Source organism: Rhinopithecus bieti, unplaced genomic scaffold (assembly GCF_001698545.2).
Source record: "Rhinopithecus bieti isolate Rb0 unplaced genomic scaffold, ASM169854v2 scaffold_44774, whole genome shotgun sequence".
NCBI lineage: Eukaryota > Metazoa > Chordata > Mammalia > Primates > Cercopithecidae > Rhinopithecus > Rhinopithecus bieti.
The window spans coordinates 225,263-238,619 of NW_016819032.1; the positions used below are offsets into that span (position 1 = coordinate 225,263).

Below are 13,357 nucleotides of genomic sequence, written 5' to 3' on the forward strand. Positions count from 1 at the left end.
AGGTAATCATGTGGTTTTTCTCTTTAGTTCTGTTTATGTGATAAATTACCTTTATTGATTTGCATATGTTGAACCAGCCTTGCATCCCAGGGATGAAGCCAGCTTGATTGTGGTGGATAAACTCTTTGATGAGAAGCACCAACTTTTCATGACATTTGAATTTAAAACAGGGTTGTATTGATAGGGATGAGAGAAGAAATTACAGAGTAATGCTGTTTCTCTTAGTCCTCTCTTTGAGAATTCATGCTGAATTGCTTATCTTGCCTCAGAAGTGTGTGTGTGTGTGTGTGTGTGTGTGTATGTGTGTGTGTGTGTGTGTTACCCAGCCTGGATTGCAGTGGCGTGATCTCGGCTCACTGCAACCTCTACCTCCCGGGTTCAAGCGATTCTTTTGCCTCAGCCTCCGGAGTAGTTGGGACTACAGGTACGTGCCACCACGCCTGGCTAATTTTTGTATTTTTAGTAGAGATGTGGTTTCACCCTGTTGGCCAGGCTGGTTTTGAACTCCTGACCTTGTGATCCGCTCACCTCAGCCTCCCAAAATACTAGGTAATTACAGGCGTGAGCCATTGTGCTTGGCACGACAGAAATTGTTTATAGTTCAATTATTTTTCATTAAGAGTATCAGAAAGTAAAGTGCATTTTAAAAAGAAGTGGCATGAAAGTTTAGTCAGTTAAAAAAAAATTAAAATACTGGGGAAGAGTGTATGTGATTAGACAACCTTTCTTTCTGTTCTTACTATAAGAAACTGACTCAAACCTTGTACCTCATTTAAATTTCTTTTCCAAAAAAAATCTTCAAAATCCACTTGAACACTTTTGAAAATCCACTTGAACACGCAGACATATTCGATTCTTTTCTGTATCTAATAGTTTTTAATAATGTGTTCCTTTACTAAATGCTAAAGGTAGGGTTGCTTTTTTTTTTTCCCCAAGAAACATCACTTAAAAATTAAATTGGAAACAGGCCATGCATGTTGGTTCACACCTGTAATCCCAGCACTTTGGGAGGCCAAGGTGGGCTGATCACCTGAGGTTTAGAGTTTGAGACCAGCCTGACCAGCATGGAGAAACACTATCTCTACTAAAAAGACAAAATTAGCTGGGCGTGGTGGTGCATGCCTGTAATCCCAGCTACTCTGGAGGCTGAGGCAGGAGAATTACTTGAACCTGGGAGGTGGAGGTCGCAGTGACCCAAGATTGTACCATTGCACTCCAGCCTGGGCAATGAGCAAAATTCCATCTCAAAATAATAATAATAATAATTTGGAAACAATCTCAGGTTTATAGAAAAGTTGTAAACAGCGTTCAGAAATTTTTTTTTTTTTTGGCCATTTGAGTGTTAAGTGGTTCATCTATTGCCCTATTATCCCCAAATACCTTAGGACATATTTCTTATTTTCTAGAAACAAGAACTTTCCCTTACATAACCATAGCATAACTATCAAAGTAAAAAAATTGTCATTGATACAGTGCTACTGTGTAATCCTCAGACCCCATTCAGATTTTGACAGTCATCCCATGCATGTCCTTTATCAGAGGGCGTAGGATGTTTTGTCCTTTTTTAGTCAAAGGATCATTTGACTTCATGACTTAAGCACTCATGAAGGTTAGTCCAATTATTTTTGTAGATTGTTCCAAGTTACATGTCTCTGCTATTTTCCTCATGATGAGATTCAAATTTGGTATGTTTATAGGAATATCACAGAAGACATCCTGTATTCTCATTTCATGCCATCCAGTGGCAGACTATTTTTATTTATCATTTAATCAATAAAGTGTTTCTTTTTTTAAAAAACTTAGTTTTTTACGAAATAGGGTCTCACTGTGTTGCCCAGGCTGGTCTCAAACTCCTGACTTCAAGAGATCATCCCACCTTGGCCTCCCAAAGTGCTAGGATTGCAGGCGTGAGCTACAACAGCCAGCCAAGACAATACTTCTTTAAAAAACCCCCTCAAAGACAATTCTGACAATACTATAAGGCACGTATGGAGGACAGTGGAAACTGGTATATTTTGAAACAAAAGTTTAATGAAAATAAAGCCTTTTCTTGGTACCAGTACCACATTCCATTTTTTAAGATGGAGGTTGTCTGAGTTCAGAGAGTGGCCGTGATAAGTAATTTATGCCAAATAGCTGCTTATGCTTGTGATAGGGTGTAGTGATGGCCAGAAGAAAAGAATACCAAACTGTATCACTACAGAACAAACCAGTTGTATAAAAATGTGCTTATATCATAAATATATACAAACACATAAATACACATACACATTTATTATCCACTCACATGTAGTTTTAGCACACGCTGGTATTTCCATTCAGGCCAGTGCAGTGGTGTAAAGAGGGATGACCACATCAAAATTAAATTTCGTAAAATAGCTTCCAGTTACAAGATAATAACAAAGCCTCTAACTCTATCCATGACTCCATATGCTAATGCTCTGGAAACACTCATCTTGTTTTGTTTTTTGTTTTTGTTTTTTTGGCGGAGTTTCGCTCTTTCACCCAGGCTGCAGTGAAGTGGCTCCATCTTGGCTCACTGCAACCTCTGCCTCCCACGTTCAAGCGATTCTCCTGTCTCAGCCTCCCGAGTAGCTGGGATTACAGATGTCTGCCATCAAGCCCAGCTAATTTTTCTATTTTTAGTAGAGATGGAGTTTCACCGTGTTGCCCAGGCTGGTATTGAACTGCTGACCTCGGGCGATCCACCTGCCTCAGCCTCCCAAAGTGCTAGGATTACAGGCCTAAGTCATCACGCTCAACCGCCCAGCTGGTTTTTCACAGTCATTAGTATTACTGAGTTCATATACTTCTGGCCTTTGAACAAAGCAGGTGCTTGCTTGTTTCAGGACTTCCTCTTGGTTTTTAAACTGCAGGTCTAAAAACTTTTAGGTTTTAGAACTGTTACCACTTTTGGATTTCTTCTGTCTGGTTAATTTGTCTCTATTTGAGATTCCTGTTATTAAAAATCAGCCTTCAACTTTGCAGTCTTCTTTTCTTTTTTGAAAACATTTGATCCTTTTGATGTAGCATCTTCATCAGTGTTCACTTCTTTCATTAGTTGGGCAGTGATGGCCAGGTGGTTAGTACCTGGTGAGTTCAGAGCCAGGTCTGGAGGAAAGCTGTCTCCATGAATTGTGATTGACTGGAACTTGGACCTTTTTCTTTGGAATTTTATTTTGATGTAGTGATGTGGGAAGTCTTCTACCCTGTTACAGTGGGAGCTACCCACTCTACTGTCTATCTTCTTTTTGTGGTGACTGACATTGAATAACTGCTTTGGTGTTTTTGTTGCTTATTTTGTTTTCTACAGGGTGTACTTTTATAGTGTGTTTTGTCAGCATCAATTTCCCATCCCTTCTTTTTTGGTCATCTTTTCTGTCAGACATACTGTTGCTGGCACTGAGAGGTGGTCTGTATCTATCTCTCTCTTTTTTTTTTTCTGAGATGGAGTCTCACTCTTTTGCTTAGGCTAGAGTGTAGTAGCATGATCTCGGCTCACTGCAACCTCCGTCTCCCGGGTTCAAACGATTCTCCTGCCTCAGCCTCCCAAGTAGCTGGGATTACAGGTGCATGCTACCATACCTGACTAATTGTTGTATTTTTAATAGAGATGGAGTTTCACCATGTTGTCCAGGCTGGTCTCGAACTCCTGAACTCATGATCCATCCACCTCAGCCTCCCAAAGTGCTGGGATTACAGGCGGGAACCACTGTGCCTGGCTGTACCTCTCTTTTAAAACAATAGTTACAGAGGCCAGGCACGGTGACTCACGCCTGTAATCCCAGCACCTTGGGAGGCTGAGGCAGATGGATCATGAGTTCAGGAGTTCGAGACCAGTCTGGCCAACATGGTGAAACCCCATATCTATTAAAAATACAACAATTAGCCAGGCATGATAGTGTGCCCCTGTAATTCCAGCTACTTGGCAGGCTGAGGCAGGAGAATTGCTTGAACCCGGGAGGCAGAGGTTGCAGTAGGCCGAGATCGCGCCACTTCACTCCAACCTGGGTGACAGACCGAGACTCCGTCTCGAAAAAAATAAAAGTAAAAATAATTACAAATTCAGGAGGTCCATGTCTGGGTTTGCTGCATGAGTATGTTGTGTAATGCTGTGATTTAGGCCTCAGAGAACTGACCCATCACCCAAATAGTGAATATATTACCCAGTAGGTTGTTTTTCAACCCTCACTTCCTTCCCTTCCTCCCTCTCCCCTTTTGGTGTGCCCTTTGTCTATTATTTCCATCTTTATGTCCATGCATGCCCATTGTTTAGCTCCCACTTATAAGTGAGAACATTCATATTTGATTCTCTATTTCTGATTTATTTCCCTTATGATAATGGCCTCTAGCTCCATGTTGCTGCAAAGGATATGATACCATTCGTTTTTATGGCCATGTCATATTCCATGGTGTGTATGTGCCACGTTTTCTTTATCCAGTTCACCATTGATGGGCACCATAGGTTGATTTCATGTTTTTACTACTGTGAATAGTGCTGTGATGAACATAAGAATACAGGTGTCTTTTTGGTAGAACAATTTACTTTTCTTTGGGTACATACCTAGTAATGGGATTACTGGTTGAATGGTAGTTTTGTTTTATCTGTTGGAGAAACCTCCAAATTGCTTTCCACAGTGGCTGAACTAACTTACATTCCCATCAACAGTGTATAACTGTTCTCTTTTCTCCATAGCCTTTTAAAATAGCCATTCTACACTGGTATGAGATGGTATCTCATTGTTTCGATTTACATTTCTCTAGTGATGTTCAGTATTGTTTTCACATTTTTTCATGGCCAATTGTGTGTCTTTTGAGAAGTGTCTGTTTATGTCCTTTGCCCACTTTTTAATGGGATTATTTGATTTTTTTCCCCTGATTTAAGTTACTTTTAGATTCTGGATAATAGTCCTTTGTCGGATGTGTAGTTTGCAAGTATTTTCTCACATTTCAGAGGCTATTTATTCTGCCAATAGTTTCTTTTGCTGTGCAGAAGCTTGTTAGTTTAATTAGGTACCACTTGTCAATTTTTGTTTTTGTTGCCACTGCTTTTGAGGACTTATTCATAATTTTTTTGCCAAGGCTGATGTCCAGAAGGGTATTTCCTTCGATTTCTTCTAGGATTTTTTTATAGTTTGAGGTCTTTAAATCTTTAATCCATCTCCAGTTAATTTTTTGTATATGGTGATAGGTAGGGGTCTAGTTTCATTCTTCTGAATATGGTTAGCCCAGTTATCCCAGCACCATTTATTGAATAGGGAGTCCTTTTCCCCGTTGCTTATTTTTGTTGACTTTAGTTAAAGATCCGTTGGTTGCAGGTATGCTGCTTTATTTCTGAGTTCTGTATTCTATTCCATTTTTCGTGTGTCTATTTTTTGTACCAGTACCATGCTGTTTTGGTTACTGTAGCCTTATAGTATAGTTTGAAGTTGGGGAATGTGATGCCTCAGGCTTTGTTTTTGCTTAGGACTTTGTTGGCTACTCAGGCTCTTTTTTGGTTCCATATGAATTTTAGAATAGTTTTTTCGAATTCTGTGAAAAATGACATTATTTATTTGATAGACAGTTTGTTGAATCTGTAGATTGCTTTGGGCATTATAGTTATTTTAACTATATTGATTTCTCCTTGTCCGTGAGCATGGGATTTTTTCTTGCTTGTTTGTGCCTATACTTTCTTTTATCAGTGTTTTGTAGTTCTTTTTCCTCCTTGGTTAAATATATTCCAGGTATTTTATTTTGTGTGTGTGTGGCAGTTGTAAATCGGATTGAATTCTTTTTTGGTTCTCATCTTTAATTTTATTACTGTATAGAAACACAACTGATTTTTGTGCATTAAATTTGTGTCATGAAACTACTGAAGTCATTTATCCTAACGACTAGTGTCTTTAGGAGGAACCTTTAGATTCTCTAGGTGTAGGATCTTGTCATCATTGGACAAAGATAATTTCACTTCCTCTTCCTATTTGTATGCTTTTTCTTTCTTTCTCTTGCCTGATTGCTCTGGCTAGGACTTCTAATACTATGTTGAATAGGAGTGGTGTGAGTACAGAGTGTACATCCTTGTCTTGTTCCACTTCTTAGGGGGAATGCTTTCCACTTTTCCCCATTCGGTATGATGTTCGCTGTGAGTTTGTCATATATAGGTCTTACTATTTTTAGGTATGTTTCTTACAATACTTAGTTTGTTAAGGGTTTTTATCATGAAGGGATTTTGGACTTTATTGAATGCTTTTTCTGTATCTATTGAGATGATCATATGGTTTTTAATTCTCTTTATGTGGTGAGTAACATTTATTGATTTGCAAATATTGAACCATCCTTGTATTTCTGGAATAAAACCCACTGGATTGTGATTAATTTGACTTTTTGATGTCCAGCTGGATTTGGTTTGCTAGTATTTTATCGATGATTTTTGCATCTGTGTTAATCATGGGTATTGATTTGTTTTCTTTTTGTGTATATGCCCTTGCCAGATTTTGATATCAGGATGATATTAGTTAAGGAGGAATCTTTCTTCCTTAATATATATATACAAAATTTTTTTTTTTTTGGAATAGTTTCAGCAAAATTGGTACCAGCTCTTCTTTGTGCATATGGTATAATTTGGCTTTGAATCCAGCTGATCTTGGGCTTCATTTGTTGATTTTTTTTTTTTAATTACTGATGGAATTTTGTAACTAGTTAATGACTTATTCAAGATTTGAGTTTCTTCCTGATTCATTCTTGGGAGGTCTTATGATTCTAGGAATTATTCCATTTGCTCTAGGTTTTCTAGTTGTGTGTATAGGAGTTCATAGTAGTCTCTGAGGAGCTTTTGTATTTCTGTGATATCAGTTGTGATGTCACATTTGTCATATCTGATTGTGCTTATTAAAATCATCTTTTCTTTTTCTTGCTTAATCTTGCCTAGTATTCTCATCAGTTTTGTTTGTGTCTTCAAATAACTTTTTATTTTGTTGATACTTTGTATGATTTCTTTGGTTTCGATTTCATTTAAAGAATTAAGATCTGCTCTGATCTTTATTTCTTTTCTTTTGCCAGCTTGGCTTGGTTTGTTCTTATTTCTGTTTCCTTTAGGTGTGACATTAAGTTATTAATTTGAGATCTGTCTTTTTGATATAAGCATTTAGTGCTATAAACTTTCTTCTTAACGCTGCTTTTGCTGTATCCCAGAAGTATTGATATGCTCTGTCCCTATTTTCATTTGTTTCAAAAATTTTTTAAATTTCTGCCTTAATTTCATTGTTTACCCTAAAGTCATTCAATACCAAGTTTTTTAGTTTCCATGTACTCATATGGTTTTGAGAGTTCCTCTTGGTATTGATTTCTAATTTTATTCCACTATGGTCTGAGAAGATCCTTGATAATGATTTTGACTTTTTTGAACTTATTGAGACTTGCTTTGTGACTCAGTATATGGTCAACTTCAGAGAATGTTCCATGCGCAGATGAGAAAAATGTATATCCTGTGGTTGTCAGTTGGAATGTTCTGTAGATGTCTATTAGGTCCATTTGGTCAAGAGTCCAATTTAATTCCAGAGTTTCTTCTTCCTCGATGATCTTTCTAGTGTTGTCAGTGGGGTGTTGAAGTCCCCCAGTATTATTATATGGCTGTTTGTCTTTTCTTTGGTCTAGTAGTACTTGTTTTATAAAATTGTATGCTCTGGTATTGAGTGTGTATATGTTTAGGCTAGTTAAATCTTCTTGTTGAATTGAACTCTTTATCATTATATAATTCCCTTCTTTGTCTTTTTTTTTTTTTCTGTCGTTGGTTTAAAGTCTGTTTTATCTGATAACAAGTATAACAACCCCCTGCTCTTTTTTGTTTTCCATTTGCATAATTGATCTTTCTCCACCCCTTTACTTTGAACCTATGGGTCTTATTACACAGAATATAGGTCTGTGTAATAAGACCTATCTTACTAGGTCTTATTAGGTCTATCTTATTAGGTCTTGTAGGTAGCATATGCTTGGATCTTATCTTTTGAGCGGAACAATTAAGCTATTTTCGTTCAAGGTTAATATTGTAAGTGAGGCTTTGTACTTGTCATAATGTTGTTAGTTGCTTTGTAGTCCCAATTATATAACTGCCTTATAGGATCTTTGAACTTTGTACTTACATGTACTTTTATGGTAGCAGGTATCGTCCTTTTTCCATGTTTAGAACTCCTTTGAGCATTTCTTGTAGAGCTGGTCGGGTGGTGACAAATTTTTTTTAGCATTTTCCTGTCTGGGAAAGACTTTTTTCCTTCAATTATAAAGCTTAGTTTGGCAGGCTATAAAATTCTTGGCTAGCAGTTTTTTTTTTTGGTCATTAAGAAGGGTAAAACAGGCCCCAATCTCTTTTGTTTGTAAGGTTTCTTCTGAGAAGTCTGTTCTTAGTCTGATAATATTTACTTTGTAGATTATTTGATCCTTTTTTGGGTGGGGTGCACCAGTTACTTATCCTGAGCAGACAGTAGCTTCCTTATCATGCCCCTGTCAGAGGGCTCACAACCATCAGTTCATGTAGACTTTGTCCACTGGGCCCTGGCCAGAGTACACTTCCACCAAAATGGGCAGCTACCACCAAAATGGGTTCAGGGTAGAACTTCTTCCTGTAGTACAGAGTAAACAACTTTGCGGCTTGTCCACCTTCTGTTGCCCAGATGCTTCTCTGTGGGGAGGGGGAACTGGGCCTTGCCCTTCCTGCAAGCCCAGTTGACATGGGATCATTTTTTTTTTTTTTGGAAACAGAGTTTTGTCACTTGTTGCCCAGGCTGGAGTGCAATGGCACGATCTCAACTCACTGCAACCTCTGCCTCCCGGGTTCAAGTGATTCTCCTACCTCAGCCTCCCAAGTAGCTGAGATTACAGGCATGCACCACCACGTCTGGCTAATTTTGTGTTTTTAGTAGAGACAGGGTTTCACCATGTTGGTCAGGCTGGTCTCGAACTCCCAACCTCAGGTGATCCAGCTGCCTCGGCCTCCCAGAGTGCCTGGGATTATAGGCTTGAGCCACCACCCTGGCCATGGGCTCATTTTTAACTGGGATGGAGCCATCACAAAAAGCATGAAAAGTGCTTTCCCCAAGAATACATCTGCCAGCTCCCAGCAGGGAGAACCTCTCCTGTGTCCACAACAGTGGATGGGGTGGGCGGGAAATGAGCCCTTCTTCATTTTCATTTCCAGCCGCTGGGGCTGCCCACTTCAGCCGATTGTTGCTTGCTTGCATTACCTTTGTCTCAAGGTGGGGCTTTGGCAGGCTGCAGTCCCCCTTCCCCTAGGGGCAGCCTAAGTTAGGGGTTACATCTCCATGGGTCTCACACCTTCTCTGGGGATCCACTGGTCTCCTAACTTGCTAATGTCACAGCAGTTGTGAATATGTTAGGGATCTGGTGATGCGGCGGTGATTCAAGAGCAGAGATTTCCCGGGCAAGGCAGTGGTATCTACTATCTCAGTTCAGGCCTGAGAGGAGGGTGGACATGCCTGTGTGAGCTGGCCACCCACATCCTTGTCCCTGGGACGTTCTCAAACTGCCATTGTTAGTGTTGTCCTGGGTCATGAGGGCAGAGGGACTCGCCATCAGTTGGATGGTGAACAGATGATCAGAGGGGAGAGGGCAGCAGAGAAGTACTCCCACTTACCCTTTCTGTGGGGTTTTGTGTTCCTCGGCGGTCGATCCCTGCCAAACTCTTGTTGTTTTCCTTTCCTGCACTCTAGTTTCTTTCCGTGGGTTCTTCATCTGATCCTGGCTGTCTTTTTTCAGTTTTCTGTTTGGACCATTAGTTACTTTGATCTTTCTGAGGAGAGCTGGCATTTGAGGTCCCTAGTAAGTGATCATTTTGTTTTTTTTTTTTTGAGACCGAGTCTCGCACTGTCACCCACGCTGGAGTACAGTGGCGCAATCTTGACTTGCTGCAGGCTCCGCCTCCCGGGTTCACGCAGTTCTCCTGCCTCAGCCTCCCGAGTAGCTGGGACTTCAGGCGCCCGCCACCATGCCTGGCTAATTTTTTGTAGTTTTAGTAGAAACGGGGTTTCACTGTTTTAGCCAGGATGGTCTCGATCTCCTGACCTCATGATCTGCCCGCCTCAGCCTCCCAAAGTGCTGGGCTTACAGGCGTGAGCCACCCCTCCCAGCTGTAAGTGATCTTGGAAGAAAATACTCTCCTTTGAAAAAAATTGATCCATAGTAGACATACATAGTTTGGGGTATATATGATAATTTCATACATTCATATAATTTATAAAGGTCAAATCAGTGTACTTGGGATATCCATCATCTTAGAGCCATTCAAATTCTCTATTTTGAAATGTAGAGTAGATTGTTGTAAACTATAGCCACCCTGATGATCTAACACTAGGTCTTCTTATTTCTTCTATCAAACCATATATTTGTACCCATTAATCAACTTCATTCTCCTTCACTGACTCTCCCTGGCCTTTGGTAACCACCAGTCCACTCTCTATCTTCATGAAATCCACTTTTTTAGCTCCCACATATGAGTGAGAACATTCAGAATCTGTCTTTCTGTGTACCTCTTTTGATTTTTGACATTGATGATGTTTATCGCCACAAATACTGCATTCTTACTGCAATACTCATAAGATTTTGACATTCCTTGCAATTTTCCATTTTGAACACACATCTTGTATATCATTCTGGTATATTATTAATCTCTTGCTCTTCTTAAGTCCTGCAGTAGATGCACCGATCACCAGGAAGTATGCCCTGACACTTGGCAATAGCACCTTAAAAAGGAGGCTGTGGTAGCACCTGATGCAGTAATGTCTGGCCCAGGCAGTGTTTACTGTGCTGCTGTCCTAGCCCACTGCTTTATTTGAACCGCGTGAGGTATAATCTTTCGGTGGTCACAAGACTGGCCAGTGGGTTCTGGCTGGCAGGCAGGCAGGCAGGCAGGCAGGCTGGGATCAGCGTGGTTGGTCCAGTAAGTGAATTGTTAATAACAATATACAAATTGTTATTTGTATATTATTAGACTTTGTGCTGTGGAATACTATGGCATATGTGTACCTCTGGCATATGTAGCCACATACATTCAACGTAAGTCTTTGATCGTAGGCAAGAAAAATGTGTGATAAATGTGTTTGATGTTTTACGTAATATGAAGAAACTGTTTGAAGACATAACATGCTTCTAGTTAGAGTATGAAAACATTTTTTTATCATAGTTTTAGTGAAATCTAACCATTTTCGATGTTGAAGTTTGTTTACATATTCCTTGGCTTTTTTTCCAGAAAGAATTTGAGGTAGATAAAGTCAAGTTGAGAAGTAAGCTCTTTCCTCTGTAGTTTACGTTTCGAAATTGTGGCTCAGAGAAGTAGTGGGCAGATGTCAAAGCAGTCTGGTCTCCCTTAGCCTCCTTTATGTACCCTACTCCTCTCTAACACACACACACACACACACACACACAAATGGCTCAGGTAACTTAATCTGTATCATGCCGTATATAATTGTGAAGGGATTATCATAAATGTTAGTTTTATTTTCTTCATTATGCCAGTCTCCCTTAGAGGAAGAACCAGTTACTTAATTGTTTCTATGTGTGTGTTTGTATTTGTTTTTTCTAGTTCAAACAAATTTGGAGTATAATACATTATTTTGTTTATTTTCTTACAGAAAAAGCATGCTTTACGCTGTTATTGTCAAGCCATGCAAGTTTACAAAGGAAAAGGCTGGTCTCTTGCAGAGGATCACATTAACTTCACTATTGGGCGCCAGTCCTATACTCTTAGACAGCTGGACAATGCTGTGTCTGCTTTTAGGCATATTTTAATCAATGAAAGTAAACAATCTGCTGCTCAACAAGGGGCTTTCCTCAGAGAATATCTTTATGTTTACAAGGTGAATGCTTATTTTCATTCAGGAGTAGATATTAAAACTGTATTTTAGTGAAAAGTGTTCATTTATTACCTTATCTTAGGATAGTTTTATTAGAATATATGTAGTTATCAGTCATAAACAAGCTGTGGCAGGCTAGGCTTCTTGGCTATAGATCTTGGTTACATCGCCCCTTCCACAGTTCTTGAAAAGAGAATTTTAATATTACAATGAATACTTGATTTATGGCTGTTCTTAGGATCTCAAAAAAAAAAAAAGATTCCACGGGTTTTCTGGATTCTTTATTCATCATGCTTTAATAGACTCATAACCGATTTTACAGTTGGTTTTAAGTGGGTTCTCTTTACCATCCTTTGGAGATGGACATTCTATGTTCTTTTCCTTGTGAAAGATGAGGAGGTATGGATCTGTGGAAAGTAGACAGGCTATTATGATGCAATGCAAAAAAATGAACAGGAAGAAGGACTGTTTCACTGAGGCAAGCAGATAGAACATATAAAGCATTGTTTTATGGAAAAATTGGGAAGTTGTAAATCTTTTCCCAGGGCCTATGAATAGAGCATAGTATATCTATCCTGCAGAAAATAACTGCCCTTAGGGTCTAGACTTTATTAATTTGAAATTATATGGGTTAGAATTTTGGCAGATAGGATGCTATAATGAGTCATAAGAAGTAAAACGCTTACTAAAATAAATTTTGCACGTTTAACATCCAGATAATTAGCTGAGTAGCCTCAGTAAGATTCTTTTGAGACAGAATAAATATCTGAAGTTCTTCCGAGTTGTAAAATTTTATGACTGATATGTGAAATAAAACTAGTAATTATGTATCTTAATATTCTTGCTTAACATCTTTTTAAAGCCTTGTGTATTAAGAAATGAGGAAACAAAAATACCATTTTCACAAAAACTACCTTTTTTGTTCCCTTTTATATTTCTCTCAGAATGTAAGTCAGCTGTCACCAGATGGTCCTTTGCCACAGCTTCCTTTACCATATATTAACAGTTCAGCAACACGGGTTTTTTTTGGCCATGACAGACGACCAGCAGATGGTTAGTGAAGTTTTATTTAGCCTGATTACCTAATGACAATTTTAAAAAACCTTTTTTTCCTTTCTCCATTTAAAAAACCATGTATAGTTGAATATTTGAAAATTAATAGCTCAGCCAGGCGCGGTTGGCTCATTCCTGTAATCCCAGCACTTTGGGAGGCTGAGGCTGGCAGATCACGAGGTCAGGAGATCGAGACCATCCTGGCTAACATGGTGAAACCCTGTCTCGACTAAAAATACAAAAAAATTAACTGGACATGGTAGCGCACACTTGTAGTCCCAGCTGCTCAAGAGGCTGAGGTAGGAGAATGGCGTGAACCTGGGAGGCGGAGGTTGCAGTGAGCCAAGATCACAACACCGCACTCCATCCTGGGCGACAGAGTGAAACTTTGTCTCAAAAAGAAAAAAAAAGAAAAAAAAAAGAGAGAAAATGAATAGCACTTTTTTTTTTTTTTTTTTTTT

At 39.1% G+C, this 13,357-nt stretch overlaps 1 protein-coding gene across 1 annotated transcript in view; it reads left to right on the forward strand.

Moving 5' to 3' along the window:
- Positions 1-13,357, forward strand: part of TRAPPC8 (trafficking protein particle complex subunit 8) — a 116,572-nt gene that overhangs the window by 57,116 nt on the left and 46,099 nt on the right. The window contains 2 exon segments of the mRNA XM_017858050.1: positions 11,622-11,846; positions 12,788-12,896. Coding sequence (XP_017713539.1) covers positions 11,622-11,846; positions 12,788-12,896 — 334 coding nt within the window.